We start from the raw sequence: 19,672 nt of genomic DNA, 5'->3' as shown, positions 1-19,672 counted from the left end.
GGGTGAGTCATCGCACTTTGACAGATGGCAGGAGAGAGATCACTTGATCATTACCTGTTGGGTTCACTCCCTCTGGGGCACCTGGCATTGATCACTGTTGGCAGACAGGGTACTGGGCTGGATGGACCTTTGGTCTGACCCAGTGTGGCCATTCTTATGTTCTTATGGCATACCAGGACATGTCCAGGCAGGAATGTGGAGTTTTAGCTAGTTGTCATAACTTGCTTCTCCACTCCTCAACCCCTGGAACTGACCTTGACTCTGACTTGGATTCTGGCTCCCAACTGACCCATGGGTTCCGAACATGGGCCCTGATACCTGGTATTGCCCCTCAGCCTGATTCCTGGCTCTGACTCCAGTTTGACTCTTGACCCCGATACTGACTCTGACCCCTGGCTTCAGTTCTGAGATCCCAAGCTCCTGCCATTAGTCTTGCTTATCTTTGTCCGGGATCCTGGCACTATCAAGCTAACCAGCAGGGAGAAGACTGTATATCATCTACACCCAGCAGAGGAAAGGAACTCTATTTGGGGATATACTTCAGATGAATATATACCAAAGATTTATTAGACTATAAAGAGAAGGGGAGAGAACCCCTAAGTTATTCCTCATCTGAGGAGTCAAAGAAACCAAACACTTTCAGCTCTGTGTGTTGGGCCCTGGCTAAAGAATGAGTCAGTCATACTGGAGGGGTGTGATGAGAGAAACTTCTTTGAACAAGACACTCAAGTTTCTTAAGCTGAATTTTAGTCTTTGAAGTGTCTTTCTATTTTCATTTCCTTGTAACTGTTTCTCTCCTTATTCCTTATACTTGGTATCACTTAAACCTATGTCCTTTTGTTATTGTACTCTGCCCATAAACCATCTCAGTGCTTTGATTGAAGTGTCAAGCCCAGTTAACTTGATAAGCTCTTGTGTACTGTCTCTTAAAAGGAGCAGCAAACTTGACAAGGTTTTGTAGGCGCTCCAGTAAGAGGGACAGAGCAGTGCATAGAGCGAAGTTTTGTGGGGAGAATTGGGGGCTGGAAGCATTGTTGAAGTCACCCTGCAAAGAGTAACTGGGTGGAGCAAGCCAGGATGTGAACTTCAGGCTTGTCTGCTGGCTGTTGGTTTCAGGGCTGTGAGCCAAAGCAGCAAAGCATTTAAGGAACCCAGAGATGCAAGGTAGGTGTTGATTGAACCCCTTACCGGCCTGGGTGAACCCTGAAGCATCACACATGGCTAAGTTACCTACTTCTCTGTGGCTCAGCTCCTCACCTGTACACTGGGGATAGTGATATTTATGTGATTCACAGGGTTGTAGTGAGGGAAAACTGATGAATGTCTGGGAGATGCTCAAATATTACAGTGACGGTGGCTGTATGAGTACCTAGATCGTTCAGTTGCTCGATATTGTAAAACTCAGCCAGGATGCTTATTTACTTGTGTATACTTCTGTTGAGTGGGGGTGTACCTTGATGGGTTATCTCACAAGACAGATTCATATTTGACTTTCAAGGCTTAGAAAGGACCATTATGACCATCTAGTCTGACTTCTTGAATAACACAGATTTCACCCAGTAATTCTGACATCAAGACCATAATTTCTGGTTCAACTAAAGCATATCTTTTAGAAAGAGAACCAGGAAAGTGAGCTGCAATTTTTTCCAATGGAATTTTTTTTTTCCCATCAGAAAATGCTTATTCCACAAAATGGAAACACTTTGAAGGAAGTATTGATTTTGTGAACATTTCTGAGAGGAAATTATTGAAATGTTTCGTTTTACTTTTTTTACTTTTAAATTGCAATATCACACCACACAACATATCATATCCACAGTCACATATAGACACCCAACACAATCCTTTACCACACATCATCCACATCGCACCAAACACATACGCAACATACAAACACCTCACCATCAGACACCTACATCATCACATGCAACACCCCACTATCACAGACCCCATACAAAACACATAACACAACACCACCACACAGATACCATCACACACCACCACTATGTGCCACACCCACAATGCAACGTAAGAGTGAAAATGGTACAAAGATGCCTTCTTTAAACAAAGGTGAGCAAATCTAACCTTATCTAAAACAAAGCATTTCAACCTTCTCTTAGAATATCATCTCAGTCCTTAACGTCAAGGTATTTAGGCCCAGTTCCGCAGAGGTATTTAAGCTCCATTGAAATCAATGGACATTAGGGGGCCTAAATGCTTCTGAGGATCTGAGCCTTTAGGATTTGGGCCTGTGACAAAGGAAAGAAAGATTGTCCCTCAGGCACAGTGGAGCTGTCTCCTGCCAGAGGAAGCTCTTTTGTTCAGGAGACCGTTTTCTTGCTGGTTGATTAAGACTCTGGACCCAACTCCCACAGGATCACAAATCACCTGAACCCTCTTTCTGTTTCACTTGAAAATGACCTTCTAAAACTTGCCTTCACTAATGTAAGCTCATAGCAGGTCATACAATAAAACCACAAATAACCCTCCATAAGAATCCATATGCACTTTCCCCAGGGGGAAGGATGGAGAACGAACCACATGTGATGGAAGAAAATCATGCCACTTAATGCACCTCTTTAAGATGCTCTGGTGCCACAGTGATGGGCATAGTATCAGAATTTGTAGGGCAGAGAAGAGGTTAGGAGCCTCTTTTCACTAATCGTGTGTGTGTGTGTGTGCATGCGCGTATTAAGGTACCTGTAAATAACCTCCCATTTATCCTCCTGGATTTCAGAGGAAAGTCTGGAGTCTGGATTGGGGGTTAGGGCCCTCTCTGGAGTTAGTGAGAAACCCAGCAACAAAATATTCCTGTTACCACACCCCTGATAGAACATTCACTCTCAGTGCAGTGCCCATCCTGGAACCGGCGATACCTGAGAAGTGACATTTTAACATTATTACTTTTGGGTGATTCAGTCTCCATCTCTCTCCCTGCTGGTCCCCATGGAGCCACCCAACAGACCTCACGAGAGAAACATCAACCCTGGAACAGATCTTCAAAAAGGGTTTAATAAGAAAAAGCAAAAATTCACGATGAAGAAATGTTAGGAACACAATATCAGGGAAGTTCCAGACTGTCTGATCAATGGGAAGTTACAAGGAAAAAATCACAGCCCCTGTCTCAGTCACACTTACATTTCTTGCATCTAAACAAACTGCAATAAAAAAAGCTAATTGAAGTAGTTCCCAGGCAGGGATTTTCTCTGATACCTCTATGGGTGAATGAGCATTTGGGACAGGAAGAGTCTAACCATACAGCATCTACATCCTCACAGGATATTTGATCTGAACCCAGCCGTTCTTATATTCATGTCCCAGAGGCGCCATCATCAACATCATCATAACCCTGGTCATGAGGAGGTGGGGACAGGGCGTCCCTCTCAGCCCCAGAGGCCCCTTCACTTCTTAGCGAGTGCAGACTCCAGCCTAAAAATAGCAAGGAGGTCACATTGCAGTAAATGTATCCATTCTCCACCCACGTGCACTCACATAATGGGTGGGCAACATACAGCATGGGCTGTGAATCAGCCCCTGCCCCCAGTTCCTCTGAGTGGGCATCTGACACATTTAATCCATTATCTCTTTCTGTTCTTCAAACAAAACATGTGGGAACAGATTCTCTCTGTGCTGAGACCTCCCTGGTGCAGAAGTGTGGGGATGGCAGTGAGCTGGTGACGACTCCCTGATAGGCCACTAGGGGCTGCTGTAACTCCTGACAGCTGATATAGTTCCTGGTGGCTGGAGTAGAGTGGGGGCCCTAACCCATGAGACATGCCTGGGCATCACAGATCTCACCTGCCCACACAATGCTTGTTTGCATGTTATTGCCATCAAGACCAAAGAAATGCACATTTCATCCCTGGCCCCAGGTCTGATTCTATCCTAAAAGGGACATTTACATATAGAAGAGAGTGATTTCAAACCTGAAGCTGGGCCAGTAACCAACCCCACAGCAGGGCCCTGCTTTTCCCGTTACCATCCAGGGCACTGACACCTGGTGTGGGGAAAGGAACTTGGCCCTGATCCTGCCACTTGTCACATGCAACTTTGCTGATTTGGACAGTCCCACTAAAGTCAGCAAGACTATTTATGTGAGTAGTGACAGATGGGATCTAGTATTTGTAGGATCAGGGACCTTATCTAGGAAATCTTGTCTCTTTCTTGGTTTAAGTCCATTTAACTCCATTTAAAGGTCAGGGTGGGGATACACCTGGCAGTTTACCAATGACTGTATTGCAGTGCAGTGACAGTGACCTCTAGCGGCCAGTAAAGGCTCTTCCAGGTGAGTTGCCAACAACAGAGATCCCAATACACAGGCCCAACAATCCCATCTGGAATTTCTATCTCAAACGTGTCCCCTCACAGAGACCGGGAGAGGAGACTCCTCTCAACCATTGCTTTGGCCAAGGTCGCTTCCTTGCTGCATAACCCACATTCCCAACTGGAGATTGTTCCTGTGGATCAATCATTGGGAAACACAGACCTTTCCAGCATCGCCAACCCCAAGTGTTCGGAAATGAGGGGTCAGGCCTCAAACATCTTGAGTTTGGCTTACAAATAATGAGATTTAAACAATTGTTTTGGTTCGTTTCTCAGTTTTGTCTTGTGGTTTGAGGCTTTAGGTTAAATTCCAGAAACTGAAACTCTTAGAAAAACAAATATCATGGGACTAATGAAAACATTGTGACAATTGGCAACATTACATTTCCCCACTCACCAGTCTGATCATCTCTGTTCCTGTCACTGTCTCCATGGGCCCCAGGGACTTCCTGGGCACTCGGTCCAGAAGCAGGGTCATCTTCAGTGTTAGAAACTTCTCTGGCATCATCATAACCATCCCATGGGGCACCTGTAGACAGGACAGGGACCTCTGAAATAAAGATGGTAATTAATCATAATGAAAAGGGGCTTTCCACTGAATAGAAAAATAAACTATATGTCAGGTGTGAAGAATGAGGGATTTATGCATATTATTTCTTATGAATTTGTAATATACACCTCAGTTTACCTGTTTGATATTATCCTGCCAGACTGCATAGAGTTAAGAGTGCAAGGGACTATTTCATCAGGCCCTGGTGACTGGAAGACATCTAACTTGTCTAAGTAATTTTTAACTTATTTCCCTATTTTAGCCTCTCATCCTACCTCATTTTCACTAGCATTTACTATGTTAGATGTCCATGTGCAACTAAACTTTTTGGGGAAAACTGAAACAAAAAAGTCATTTAGCACTTCAGCCATTTCCACATTTTCTGTTATTGTTTTTCCCTCCTCATTGAGTAACGGGCCTACCCTATCCTTGGTCTTCCTCTTGCTTCTAATATATTTGTATAATGTTGTCTTGTTACCCTTTATGTCTCTAGTTAGTTTAATCTCGTTTTGAACCTTGGACTTTCAAATTTTGCCCCTACATACTTGTGTTATTTGAGGGGTGCTGTTAATTGTGGAATGCCCCTCTCTGGCTTCAACCAGGCAAGTCTGGTTAATTCTTCCCAGCCCTAAGTTCAGGATCAAAGGGAGACTAGAAAATGAAGTGGGGGTGGAGCAACAGTAGCCATGGAGTAATGTTTTCAGGAGATGGATTCACTGCTCACCTTGACCGTCTGGAGTCCGGGGGATGTCACTTGATGCAGGTTCCTCCACATTATTGTAATCCAACTGAGAACCACCAGGGAAAGCTCCTTCTGGAACAGCAAACAGCACACTCAGCATCTCCTGAACACACCCGTTTCCCCAGTAGGTTTTTAGTTCCCCATTAAAGGCCTGTTGCCTTGGAGTTTGGGCTGTTTATCGTGGAGTTTATAGGAGAAGTCACAGGTGACCCAGGGTCAAAGTCATGGACAGTGTATGAAACAGGAATTTTGCCACCTTTAGTTCCTCATAAATAACAAGGGCCCAGCCCTGTCCCACTGTATCCAATAGCAACTTTGTCATGCCCTTCAATGGGATCAAGATCTGTGCTGGTGAGGCACTAACCCTTGACATATTGGAAGATAAAAGCTGCCACACCAGACACAACAGTTGTGAATCCAACTGAACTCTATAAAGGCATGCTTTAAAGTCTCTACTCCTGGGGGAATTCTGTGCTCCTGCAAGAGTGCAGAAAAACACCCCCACCTCCTGCAGATTCTCTTTACTTTCTGCAGAAGATGGTTTCTGTGGGGAAGCAATGAGAAACTGTACCAGTGTTCACTCACTTCTCCCCAGCAGAGCCTAGGCTTGTCTGTTCCATCAGCTGTCAGAGAGGTAAATCACTTGCAGGGGGTGTCTGGGGATTCCATGGCAGACCAGGGATGTTAGTCTTAGCTGGGCGGTGGGGGGAAGAGGAGAACGGAGATGGATTTCCACCTCCCTCTCCCCTACATGGAGCAGCCGGAGCTGGGTCAGATCAACCCCTGGAAACTTCCCCTGGCTGCAGAAAACTCTGCACCATGGTGGGCGGTGGGGATTGGAGGGGGGGTCTAGATGCAGGAGATGAAGCTGGGTGGGGGTTCTGGGGGGGTGAATGAGGTTTGGTGGGGGGGATTGATTGGGGGGGAATGGGCAGATGGGGGGGATGGGAGGACAGGGGGAGTAGCTCCCTGTACAGGGACTCCTCCCCCCTGCAACCAGAACCCCCTCCAGAGTTCCCCCTGCATCAGGGACCCCTGCACCCATAACCCCCCAACCAAGCCCCCAAAACCAATTCCACACCCTCCCAAGCCTCACCCCCTGCATCAGGAGCCCCCCTCACACAGACCTCACCCAGAATCCCCCACTGAGCCCCCTCTGCACCTAAATCCCCACCCTCTCCGAGCCTCATCCCCTGCATTGGGAGCCCATTGCTTCTTGTCCTATCCACACCCGGACTCTCATCCCACTGAGCCCCAACCAGTTGCACCTGGACCCCCCTCCGCTGAGCCCTAACCATCTTCATTGGGACTCCCCTGCAGAGTCCCATTTCCCCTACACTCCCCCACACCAAGCCTCTGTGCATCCAGATCGCACTCAGACCCCCTGCCGAGCTGCCTGCACCCAGATTGCGCCACAAAGAACCCTGGTACTCTTGAGGGAATTATGCACCAAAAAAACTAAAAATTTTAAAATTGTGCAAAGTTCATATTTTATTTGTCAAAATAACACAGTAACACAACAACAATATAGTCACACCATTTTCAATTATTTTGGTAATTTATTTCAAAATACTTGTCAGCAAATAATGGTGTGATTATATTGTGTTATTTTGACAAAATATGCAGAATTTTGCAGAATTTTAAAATATTGTGTGAAGAATTTTTAACTTTTTGGTGCAGAATTCCCTCAGGAGTAAGTCTCTTCCTTTTATAAGGGGTAGATTCTGACTTGGGCTACATGCTCATGCTGGAGAGGCAGGGGGCTAAGATCATGAGGCACAGATCAGGGGCTGTTTAGTGATAGGTGCCAGCTGTTAAATTCAGATTCTTACATGTCAAGTGAATATTTCTGTATCCTATTCTCTGCAGTTTCTATCCTGGGAGAGAGCACTGTGAGCCATGCAGAGAAAGGGTCAGGATTTGATCATACATTTCCATTAAGAGTTTGGACATACATCTTTGATGTGGAAATTAAATTCCCCATCTAGATGTGGGTGTCTGTCTTTGTATTCACCCCCCTCCCTTGTTACCTTGTTCTGATGCAGGATCGTTTTCCCCCGCACTATCCCCGGTGTAATACTGCAGCTTCGACACTGAATCATCTGAAAAGGAGACTGGAGAGATGGTAAATGGGATGTTATCACAGTGACAGCAGCAAAACTGGCTGATGGGCAATGCATCCAGGTCCTGGAGCAGGATTTATGGTCTTGGTATTTTTCTCCTTCTAGAGAAGATGCTGAATTCACAGCAACTGACACTGACTTTCCAAGAGAAATATCGTGTGTGTGTGTGTGTGTGTGTGTGTGTGTGTGTGTGTGTGTGTGTGTGTGTGTGTGTGTGGTAAATGTGACTTTGGGGTGGATAAAATCATATTGGGAAGATGCTGGGAACAGCCATATTGACCTCATGAGGTGAGGGAGGGACTGAGTGAGCCCTTTAACATGGGATCCTCGACTGCTGTGGATTTAATTTGAATCCTTCTCATTAAGTGGGGAGCCTGTTTTCATTCATACTCAGGCTGTAAGAATTGGTTTAGAGAGGAATGTTTTTCTCCTCCTCCTGAATGTTGCTACTTCATGGCCTGCTCCAGCAGAAAATCATGGCTCAGGCTGCTGGTCTTTGAAAGGTCCAGACCTCCTCAGCCATGGACGTGACTCCCGCTTTGTTAAGCAAGATACTTCCCCTCCCCTGCCTTGCTGCCAGAGTAGGCCACATCCCTCCAAGGGTCAAAGCCTGTTATCTACTCCTGCCATTAGTGAATAGGGATCTCAGAAGTAGCCTCAAGGAGACGCACTGACCATGCTCAGAGATCCTGACAATGTGCTAAACTGAGAGCAGCATCTTCCCAATTGATTGACATTGAGTCAAAATGGTGTAAACAGACAGGTTGCTGACCCATAACTAGTTACCCTTCAAGGCTGCAGGATGTACAGATGGGACTGACTGTCCTCAGAATGGGGCTAGAAGAGTCTGCTTGGGAGGAAACTCATTCATTTGAGTCTAGTAACTGGCAGGTCTCTCCACAGACCCAGCTCCAGCAGCCATCCAGGACTCTCAGGACTGAAGGCTGCAGAGATTTAGCTCTGAGTCAGAGTATTAGGATGGGAAGTGCATTGGAGATTTGCTCCCTGTTAGGAATGACACACAGACCTGAGTGACCAAACATCTGCTTCTTTCTCATCAGGTTATAATCAATCTCCTCATACACGGCCTCAGAGAAAGGGTCCAGGGATCTTCTGGAGCCTGAAAACAAAGGACAAGGTTTGCACAGGGTCAGAAACTAGGGATGGGAAACCCTATGAGCTCATCCAGCCCCTCCCCCTGGGCCCAGCACATTCCCACTGCTCTGTCCAATCTAGATTTGAACGTCCCAGGTGACAGGGACAATGCCCCTTTGATGTTTGCTCTATTGGCTATTTCACTGTCATTAAGTTTATCTTGATATTCAGCCTTTATGGTCCCTTGATAAATGTGTCCTGCAACTCCTAGTAGCACCCAAAATCATACCTCTTCCATCCTTGTGCTTACACCTATGGGCAAAATAGTACTTACATATTTATGTACTGCCTAGAGACTATCTGGGGAATAATTAGCTACTATTTGTGCAGTGCTTTAACAATGGAAAGTGCTATCTACATAAGGGTTCATCCACACTGCAATCTGGAGGTGTGATTGCAGCACTGCATGAGTAAACACACCTGAACTAGCTTTCACTGCTATTCTTATGCCACCTAGGTTTCACCTACTAGCATGTCAGGCTTCTGTAGTAGATACGGACTGGCTACAGAGCTTCCCTTCCAGAGAGATACTCACTGCATGTGTACATCATAAGATCTTTTAATACTCTGCCAAATATAGCTGATGTTAGCTGAAACAACTTATGTCACCTATTGTCTGAACAGTATAATACAGTTAAGCATTCCTTTCAGTATTCCACTTTAAGTTCTACATTCCTACCATTTACAAAATTTAAACTATCATGCTATCATTGTAGTTCAGTATGAATCAGTCTATTAAGTGTCTGTCTCTCAATCGTACTTGTTTTCTAATTACCCGACCCAAGCACATAACAACATGGTCATCCGGCTGTACATTAGGGCTGGTCCACACTACCCGCCCAATTCGGCGGGTAGAGATCAATCTTCTGGGATCGATTTATCGCGTCTCATCTGGACGCGATAGATCGATCCCAGAAGCGCTCCCCCGTCGACTGTGGAACTCCTGCTCGCCGAGAGGAGGAAGCGCTGTCGACGGGGGAGCCTGCCTGCGCTGCGTGGACCCGGAGTAAGTAAATTTAGTTCGATCTAGGAAACGTCGACTTCAGCTACGCTATTCTCGTAGCTGAAGTTGCGTTTCCTAGATCGATCCCCCGCCCCAGTGTGGACCTGCCCTTAGTTGCAATAACTGGCTACAGCTGGTTTGGAATCCTTGAATCATCTTCTTATTATGCATCCACCATCTGTAGAGTTTGGTTTGTTGATTGTTGTTTCTGAGGAATAAGAGGTGTTGATGGTTTCTGTTGAACTCTCCACTGTTGGTCACAATCACATTTGATCTGAGTACCGAATTATTTTTCTTTGAGACAGCTGGAGTTGTCCATTCTTTTCCTCCACCCAATTTGGCATGAACACAGTCACCAGATTCTAGACTCAGAAGTTATCTGAGTGACATCTGTTTTAAAAGTGTTCCTGAGCTCTTTTAGCCTTTTTATCCGATTTGGCTACTCTCTTCATATAGATTCTTTTCTAAAGTTGGAACTGTAGTTCTGAGTTTTCTTCCTATCAGGAGTTGTACTGGACCACATCAACAGCTGCAATCCCCATATTGATTGGGTAAATGTCACTGTAGGATGGGAAGCAGAGACAAAGTTTCTTGACACTTGAAATGACTGCTTCTTAGAGCAGCTAGTCCTGGAACCCACAAGGGGAGAGGCAATTTTTTATTTAGTCCTAACTGGAGCACTGGTCCAAGAGGTGAATATAGCTGGACCACTTGGTAATAGTGACCATAATATAATTAAATTAAATATCCCTGTGGTGGAGAAAACCTCACAGCAGCCCAACATGGTAGCATTTAATTTCACACAAAAATGAGGAAGTTAGTTAAGCAGAAATTAAAAGGTACAGCACCAAAAGTGAAATCCCTGCAAGCTGCATGGAAACGTTTTAAAGACACCATAATAGAGGCTCAATTTAAATGTATATCCCAAATTAAGAAACATAGTAAGAGAACCAAAAAAAATGCCACCATGGCTAAACAACAAAGTAAAAGAAGCAATGAGAGGCAAAAAGGCATCCTTGAGAAAGTAGAAGTTAAATCCTAGTGAGGAAAATAGAAAGGAGCATAAACTCTGCAAGTCAAGTGTAAAAATATAATTAGGCAGGCCAAAAAGAATTTGAAGAACAGCTAGCCAAAGACTCAAAAAGTAACAGCAACATTTTTTTTTAAGTACATCAGAAGCAGAAAGCCTGCTAAACAACCAGTGGGGCTACTGAACGATTGAGATGCTAAAGGAGCATTCATGGATGATAAGACCATTGCAGAGAAACTAAATGAATTCTTTGCATTGGTCTTCATGGCTGAGGATGTGAGGGAGATTCCCAAACCTGAGCCACTCTTTTTAGGTGACAAATCTGAGGAACTGTCCCAGATTGAGGTGTCATTAGAGGAGGTTTTGGAACAAATTGATAAACTAAACAGCAATAAGTGACCAGGACCAGATGGCATTCACCCAAGAGTTCTGAAGGAACTCAAATGTGAAATTGCACAACTACTAACTGTAGTCTGTAACCTATCATTTAAATCAGCTTCTGTACCAGATGACTGAAGGATAGCTAGTGTGAGACCAATTTTTTTAAAAGGCTACAGAGGTGATCCAGGCAATTACAGGCCTAACTTCAGTACTGGGCAAACTGGTTGAAACGTTAGTAAAGAACAGAATCATCAGACACATAGATGAACATGATTTGTTGGGGAAGAGTCAAAATGGTTTTTCTAAAGGGAAATCATGCCTCACCAATCTACTAGAATTTTTTGAGGGCGTCAATAAGCATGGGGACATGGGTGATCCAGTGGATATAGTGTACTTCGATTTTCAGAAAGCCTTTGACAAGGTCGCTCACCAAAGGCTCATAAGCAAAGTAAGCTGTAATAACATAAGAGGGAAGGACCTCTCATGGATCGGTAACTGGTTAAAAGATACAAAACAAAAGGTAGGAATAAATGGTCAGTTTTCAGAATGAAGAGAGGTAAATAGTGGTGTCCCCCAGGGGTCTGTACTGGGACTAGTACTATTCAACATAATCATAAATGATTTGGAAAAAGGGGTAAACAGTGAGGTGGCAAAATCTGCAGAGGATACAAAACTACTCAAGATAGTTAAGCCCAAAGCAGACTGCGAAGAGTTACAAAGGGATCTCACAAAACGGGGTGCCTGGGCAACAAAATGGCAGATGAAATTCAATGTTGATAAATGCAAAGTAATACACATTGGAAAACATACTCCCCACTCTACATATACAATGATGGGGTCTAAATTAGCTGTTACCACACAAGAAAGATCTTGGAGTCATTGTGGATAGTTCTCTGAAAACATCCACTCAATGTGCAGCGGCAGTCAAAAAAGCTAACAGAATGTTAGGAATTATTAAAAAAGGGATAGATAATAAGACAGAAAATATCATATTGCCTCTATATAAATCCATGGTACACCCACATCTTGAATACTATGTGCAGATGCGGTCGCCCCATCTCAAAAAAGATATATTGGAATTGGAAAAGGTACAGAAAAGGGCAACAAAAATGATTAGGGCTATGGAACAGCTTCCATATGAGGAGAGATTAATAAGACTGGGACTTTTCAGCTTGGAAAAGAGATGACAAAGTGGGAGATATGATTGAGGTCTATAAAATCATGACTGGTGTGGAGAAAGTAAATAAGGAAGTGTTACTTAGTCCTTCTTATAACTCAAGAACGTGGGGTCACCAAATGAAATTTATAGGCAGCAGGTTTAAAACAAAGGGAAGTATTTCTTCACACAACTCACAGTCAACCTGTGGAACTCTTTGCCAGAGGATGTTGTGAAGGCCAAGTCTATAACAGGGTTCAAAAAAGAACTAGATAAATTCATGGAGGATAGGTCCTTCAATGGCTATTAACCAAGATGGGCAGGGATGGTGTCCCTAGCCTCTGTTTGCCAGAGGTTGGGAGTGGGCATCAGGGGATCGGTCACTTGGTGATTGCCTGTTCTGTTCATTCCCTCTGGGGCACCTGGCATTGGTCACTGTTGGAAGAAGGATACTGGGCTAGATGGACCTTTGGTTGATCCATTATGGCCATTCTTATGTTCTTATGGCACAAAATTGTCACCAGTTTCTAGACACAGCAGTTCTCTTACTGAGTGACAACTGTTGTAAAAGTGTTCCTAAGCTCTTTTTTTTGCCTTTTTTAATCCAATTGGCTACTCTCTTCACGTCTGGCCACTTTGGAGATAGATTCCTTTCTAAAGTTGGAACAGTAGTTCTGAGTTGCCTTCCCATCAGGAGTTGTGCTGGACCACATCCAGTAGCTGCTATTTATGCTGATCTGTAACTCGGAAGAGCAAGGAATGGCTCTTCCTATTGCAGGATTGTTTGGCTGTCTGTACAGGTCTCTCAGCCTCTCTATTTGCTTATGGGTAATGTGGACTGTTAGTAATATGATCATACTCATATTTTGTTTAGAATGACATTCTCCTGCAGTGAATTGTGGTCCATTGTTTATCACTAGTTGTTCTGGAATACCGAAATAAACAAAAGTGGATTGTAGTATTTCGATAACACTGTGAAATGTTTTGTCTTTCAAGTATGTTATTTCTATATACGTGGAAAAATAGTCCACTACAATCAGGGAATGATATCCTCTGAATTCGCATAAACCTGCAGCTAGCTTCTTCCAAGTTCTGTCTGGTATTTGTACACTGTATAGTTCAGCATTGTCTCTTGAGTTTATTTTTACTGGATCGCCTTTCAAAAATCCAGTATCAACAAATCCTTTGTGAAGCTCTTCCACCTTTCTCACTAGGCCCATATTGGTGGGGCGGAGAAGGTTGTTGATCTTTGATCCTTTGATCACATGCACTCTGAATGCAAAGCTTTTGTCTTGGTAAGTTGTTTCTGTGGTAAACTGGCCCATGCAATCAGAATGCCTCCAAGGCTAGTCAGAGCTGTGTTAGGTGACTTCAGCTCTGGGACGGGCCGAAGGTTATTTTAAGTCCCTTCTGAGATGACTGTGACATTTTCTCTTGAGTCAATTTTAAAGTCAATAGCCTTTCTCTGAATATTCAGTTTCACTCTCCAGACAGGCTCCATATCTTCACACATGATTAGGGCCCTACCATAGTCAAGGTCTATTTTGATCAATTTCATGGCCATAGGGTTTTCAAATTGGTCAATTTCTCATTTTCAGCTGTTTACATCTGAAATTTTATGGCATTGTAACCATGGGGGACCGAACCCAAAAGGTACCTGGAAGTGGGTCTGATCTCCCTCGCTCTTCCCTCCCCTCCCCTCCCAGAGCTGTCATGCAAGGGAAAGAAAAGTCCTGTCTCTCCCCAATCCAGCAGGGACTCACAGCTAGGAGCTCATTGGCAGGAGCACTTCCAGGAGCAGGGATATTGGACCCACCCCCACAAGTCTTCTCCAGCTGCAGGAACCTCCATTTCTGGTCAGGGAGCTTCCTGCAGCAGGGGGAGGCACTCGGATGTGGGTCTGATCCCCCCCGAGAAAGAGAGCGGACATGCAGGGGAAGGACAAGTCCTCTCCCTCCCAGCCCAGCCAAGACTTGCAGCTAGGAGCCCCCTGACTGGGGTGCTCTCAGCAGCAAGTGGCAGATTGGATTTCACGGAGAAGGGTTTATTTCATGGTCTGTGACACATTTTTCATAGACGGGAAATTGGTAGGGCCCTACATATTATAGATCTCAGAAACAATGGCTCTTGATTGTCTGTAATATGAATCAACTCCCTGACTACTTTGATGCAGCAAACAACAGCAAAATGTCCATGTTTTGTGCATTTATTAAACCCTGAGCCTTTGGGTGGACATTCCTCATCTCTTGGGATATGAATTTGTCCTCATCTTATGCATTTAGGCTGTAAGGCTTTTGTAACTGCTTGGAATTCAACCTTCTTAGCCTGGGAGTTCTGTCTCCTTACTTAAGCAGTCTTATGGGAATTACTTGCATTTATTAACAGCTTCTAAGCTAGTTTCTTGTTTTTCAAGTTTGGCAAGTTGCTTTGGGTTTTGCTGTCTAATCAGCTCAGACTGCGTTTCTTTTTGAATAGCAGTGTGTAGGGTGAAGTCTGTTTTTAATTGTAGCTGCTGTGAAAGATTTTTATTTGTTAACCCAATAACCACTACTAGTCTGTCTCTGATATTTTCATATTTTGCTGTTCCAAAATCAGAGTTTTCAGCCAATGCATGCAGAGCTCTAATAAACCATTCAACATTTCCCCTAGTCCTTGAATTCTCTGGTGAAAACATGCACTTTCATAAACCACATTTCTCTGAGGTATAAAGTATGCATTAAACTCATCCAGAACCCTTTCATGGTTGTCTTCATGGCTGTCTTGATTAAAATCATAGGATTTAAAGTTATGCTCTGCCTGCTTCCTCATAGCATAAATTAAAGAGCATACTTGTATATCTTCAGTTTCCTTACATAATTTTGTAGCAATTTGAAATCTTGCAAAATGCTGATTCTAGTCTGTCCATTGTGAAGGTTTATCTAAGCTGAAGTTCTCTGGGGAAATGAAAAGAGGGATATTGATGAGATCCTGCAACCTCTGTTCTTTTTTTTTTCTTGTCTGCAACTTCTGTTGCTGTTCCTTCTGCATGTAACTTCTGTTGCTGTTTTCCTTCTGTTCTTGTTCTCCTCTGGCACTGCTGAACTTTGGACACCATGTCATGTACACCTTTTACAAGTAGGTGGCAGGGCTGCTATTAGCTGGTCAGACTTCTGTACCACTCATGGACCGGCTATAGAGCTTCCTTCCTATATAGTTTCATGCCAGATGTGTTCTCTATAAGATCCCTTTAATGCTCTTCATGGCATGGCTGAGGTTAGTTTAAATAAATTGCAACACACAGCACCACCTTTTAGCCGAACAGCATAATACAGTTTAGTCTTCCATTACACTGCCAATGCCCTTCTCCTCAGCTACAGCTTCTCCTGCTATTGCGGAGGCATTTCACTCAGTGGCACCAAGAAGGACCCACCTCTGCGCTGTGCCCTGGCACTTTGCACCTGCGCCCCTAGGATGATTAAGACCAGGCAGAGCAGGGCCCCCAGGATAATGCAGACGATCATGGGCACCGTGACTCTCCCACTGTCGGTCTGAGGGCGTCGCGGGGAAGCTGGATGGAAATGAACATACAACAGAGAGAGATTATCCTGTGAGAGTCAGGGGGTCCCAGGGAGCTCCCCAGTCACTCATTGCACAGCCCAAGACAGCAGGGTAACGGGCTGGGACACAGTCTGTGCACCATGGGGGGAGCTCACAGGCTGCTGTTTAAATCATGGGCTCTGCCCTGTCAGCTGGAGTCCTGCTCAGCACCCGGGTGTCATTCACCCTCAGATTTCATAGACCATGGAAAGGAGCTCCTTCCCTCAGGCTGCAGCTCCTCCTCTGTGACCCAGCACCAGGTAAATTTAACCCTGGATGGAAGGAGATAGATGTTTTACCCGTTCTAGTCAGTGAATCTGATGTCTCTGTCACACCTGCAAAGGGAAAGGGAGGAGAGTTGGAGTCTGGAGTGGGGGGGGGGGGGGTGAGGTGTTTGTTACCAGGAGAAGGGGCCCTCTGAGAGTCCCTGAGGGTCTCCAGCTGTGACCTGTTCTGATTCCCAGAAACTCCTGCACAGCAGCATAGGGCCTGTATGTTAGAGATTGTGGGCCCAACTTAAGTCCCTGTGCTGAGAACACTAGTAACAAACCAGCACACTGGCACCTATGATGGATGTAGGGGCTATGTGGGCTGATGCCTGAGCCAATGTGGCCCCACAAAGATTCCACCCCACAGCATCCATGATGCTCCTGCACATAGGAGATGGGAGGGCCTGGTCTGGGACCAAGGTGGAGAGGCAGTTGGATCCATCCCTTCTGTGAAAATTACAGCATGTAGCAGAACCATCTCCTGTCACTCACCTGAGCAATTTACAGCAGCATCTTCCTTATGGTCACAGTTACTCTCACCCCAAGGCTTGGCAGGACACTTCCAGAGAGATGACTCTGTCCCTCTGCAGTTCACCTTCTCCACCCAGATGGGACCAGTCCCCTCGCCGAATACAGCCTCGCCCGGGGCAGATACAGCAGTTCCACAGCCCAGTTGTTTACACACAACATTACCATCTGCCATGTCCCAGGAGTCATCACAAACTGTTCCCCAGGAGCCACGGTACCAAACCTCCACTCTCCCCGAGCATCCATCCTCTCCTCCCACGACACGTAACTTCTCCTGGTCTGGAAATGTAGAAACCTCACATGTTACTGGGACAGCTGGGAAAGTCCTTAGGGACCAAGAGTGAGACAGTGAGAAGCAGAGATACCTGTGCAGCTTGTAGAGTTCGGGCATTCACCAAACAGGGTCTGAGGTGGTTTTTCTTTTATTCCTATGGATAGAAAATTATGACATGAACAGACTGAGAAACGTGTGGGATGTAGAAGAGAGTAGGGTTTCATAAGCTTAAATCTAAATCCCTAGGAGGAGATAGAGGGAACGCTGGTAGACACAGAGAACAAAGAGATAGCAAGAAGATTAGGCAAGTGCTTAGGGAAATGCAGCAAAGTACGGGATGGAACAAACCTTGACTGCTAACTAGAGGTCCCTGAGCCAGAACCCAGAGTAGAGTGGGGGCCCGGACTCCCCAACCAGCCACTGGGGAAGTGGCACCATAGGAAGGCTGGCTGAGCCTGTTTGGGAGAAGACTCCCCCCGTCCAGAAGTGCAAACCACAATAGTGACCTAGCTGGAGGGCTGAGTCACAAAGAGACCACAGCGGCTCCTGGATCAAGAGAGAAGCTGCAGACAGAGAGACAGAGATGGAGGGATGGTTTGCAACCATGGGGAGAAGCGTTGACCTGGTGAGCTAGTCCCCAGAACAACCAGGAGGAGGCGCCATACTGCGGTGAATAGAGCACCCCCATCACACAGACACAGACACTTTTGGGGAATTCTGATCTTGACCCAGATTTCACAGGCAGGGTTTCAGGAATCAGCACCTGCAGCAGAGCAGTCTCCAGGCAGCTGGCCTGTAGTAGGCTGCCTGATTGGTGGGAAGGGTCTGCAGTGCAGCTCTTGAGTCTAGCAGCCATTCAGCGACTGCTCAAAGCATTTCCCACAGCTGCAATACCTCGTGCTCCTGCCTGGTTCCCAACCTTGCTCTTGCTTTGACCCCAGACTTACCCCTGCCTTGCCTTGCTCCAGGTAACCCGATCCTGGCTCTTGCCTCTGATTCCTGACTTCTGACTTTGGCTCTGATCCCTGGCTCTGAGTTCTGACTACCAGCTCCTGCTCTACCCACTGTACCTGACTCCTGCTCCAACCACTCACCACAACTGCCTATGTCCTGGTCACTGACATTGGGCCCATCTCTGATTGTTTAGCCCAAAAGGATAACCACAGAGATTCCCAAATGACGCTAGCTAATGGGAGGCATTTGTGAGCTCTCACTAGGTGATTGCACTGTGTACCACACAGCTTGTATAAATAACTAATTCCCCTGTTTGTTTTCCATGGGCCTCATTCTCATTCCTAGAATGGACAATGAAAATATGTCTGTGTCATTGCTGAGAATGTAAAACTGTCTATTCTGAAAAGTAAATACATGCAAAATTTCTATCACACCCTTTCAATGAGTTAAACACGTAGAGGGTGTGTTCATGCGTGCACACAGACAGTTTCAGAATTACCACTGCAAGAAATATGGGTCTCTTCTGCTCGGTTATCACAGGATTGCTGTTTCCACAGGCCTGACGGGCACTGCCAGAGGGAGCTGTGCTGCTCACGGCATGAAACATGGTCCAGCCACGTGGGACCAGAACCTGCTCCATATGCAAAGTCTCTTGCAAGCTGCCCTCCATCTCCACAGTTCAGTTGTTTGCAGACAATCGCTGGGGTGACTCCAGACATCCCATTGGAGCAAACACTGCCCCACGTCCCATTGTAGAAAACCTCCAGCCGCCCAGCACAGTCACTGTCGCTCGCCAGCCTCAGATCTGTGAATTCTAGAAGGAAATGCACAAAAAGGGGATTTAAATCTTCGATTCTGAAAAGAAGTGGGGTGTAAAGAGTGAAATCCCAGCGATCCCTAACAATCCTGTTCATTATTTTGCAGACGCAAGTGCCAGAGACAATCACTCCAAGAATCAGAGACTCTTCTGGACACCACAGGCCCATTAGTAATAGAATGATCCCCTCTTGAAAGTCACCATTTCCCAGCAGTTACACACACAGATACCTGCAATACAGCAGTGACTGCCCTCCCAACACTAGAGAAATGCTGCGATATCTCCAATACCCCTGGGTGGGAACATATGGGAAATGGTGACTTTCTAATCATGATCCCTGTAGGTAGGTAGGAGAGACAGCAAGGAAGAGTATCAATCATTCTCAGCTCTCTCCTCAAATCTCTGCCCCCTCCATTAAATAGCCTGGTAAGGAGGCTCACATGAGCATTCCCAGACCAGACCTGAGCAGAGAACTCCCGCGTCCTCTTTGTGTCTGCAGTTGTGCTGGCCCCAGCCTTTGGAAGGACACTCCCAGAGATGGGATTCGTTCCCAGAGCACTTCACATCATCCAGCCAGATCTGCCCGGATCCTTGCCCATAATGAGCAGAGACAGTTGCATTGATGGCACGTCCACATCCCAGTTGTTTGCAAACAACATTGGAGTCTGACAGATCCCAGGAATCATCACAGACTGTCCCCCAGCTGCCGTTGTAATAAATCTCCACTCTCCCGGCACAGCGACCTGCCCCATTCACCAGTCTGATCCGCCTGCTCCCTGCAGGGATAGATC

At 45.7% G+C, this 19,672-nt stretch overlaps 2 protein-coding genes across 2 annotated transcripts in view; one reads left to right on the top strand and one right to left on the bottom strand.

Annotated features, from left to right (window-relative positions):
• The window catches only part of LOC135873059 (alpha-2-macroglobulin-like), a 1,316,454-nt gene that overhangs the window by 85,163 nt on the left and 1,211,619 nt on the right, over positions 1-19,672 (top strand). The gene's annotated exons all lie outside the window — the stretch shown is intronic.
• The window catches only part of LOC135891184 (scavenger receptor cysteine-rich domain-containing protein SCART1-like), a 35,954-nt gene continuing 19,592 nt past the window's right edge, over positions 3,311-19,672 (bottom strand). The window contains exons 6-16 of the mRNA XM_065418675.1: positions 19,343-19,657; positions 18,564-18,878; positions 17,202-17,264; positions 16,801-17,115; positions 16,339-16,374; positions 15,873-16,010; positions 8,766-8,858; positions 7,646-7,729; positions 5,598-5,687; positions 4,721-4,873; positions 3,311-3,429 (exon numbers count right to left, since the gene is read on the bottom strand). Coding sequence (XP_065274747.1) covers positions 3,311-3,429; positions 4,721-4,873; positions 5,598-5,687; positions 7,646-7,729; positions 8,766-8,858; positions 15,873-16,010; positions 16,339-16,374; positions 16,801-17,115; positions 17,202-17,264; positions 18,564-18,878; positions 19,343-19,657 — 1,721 coding nt within the window. The remainder of the gene's footprint in view (positions 3,430-4,720; positions 4,874-5,597; positions 5,688-7,645; positions 7,730-8,765; positions 8,859-15,872; positions 16,011-16,338; positions 16,375-16,800; positions 17,116-17,201; positions 17,265-18,563; positions 18,879-19,342; positions 19,658-19,672) is intronic.

The sequence above is a fragment of the Emys orbicularis genome, chromosome 1 (assembly GCF_028017835.1).
Source record: "Emys orbicularis isolate rEmyOrb1 chromosome 1, rEmyOrb1.hap1, whole genome shotgun sequence".
NCBI lineage: Eukaryota > Metazoa > Chordata > Testudines > Emydidae > Emys > Emys orbicularis.
This window is presented reverse-complemented; position numbering and strand designations above follow the sequence as displayed.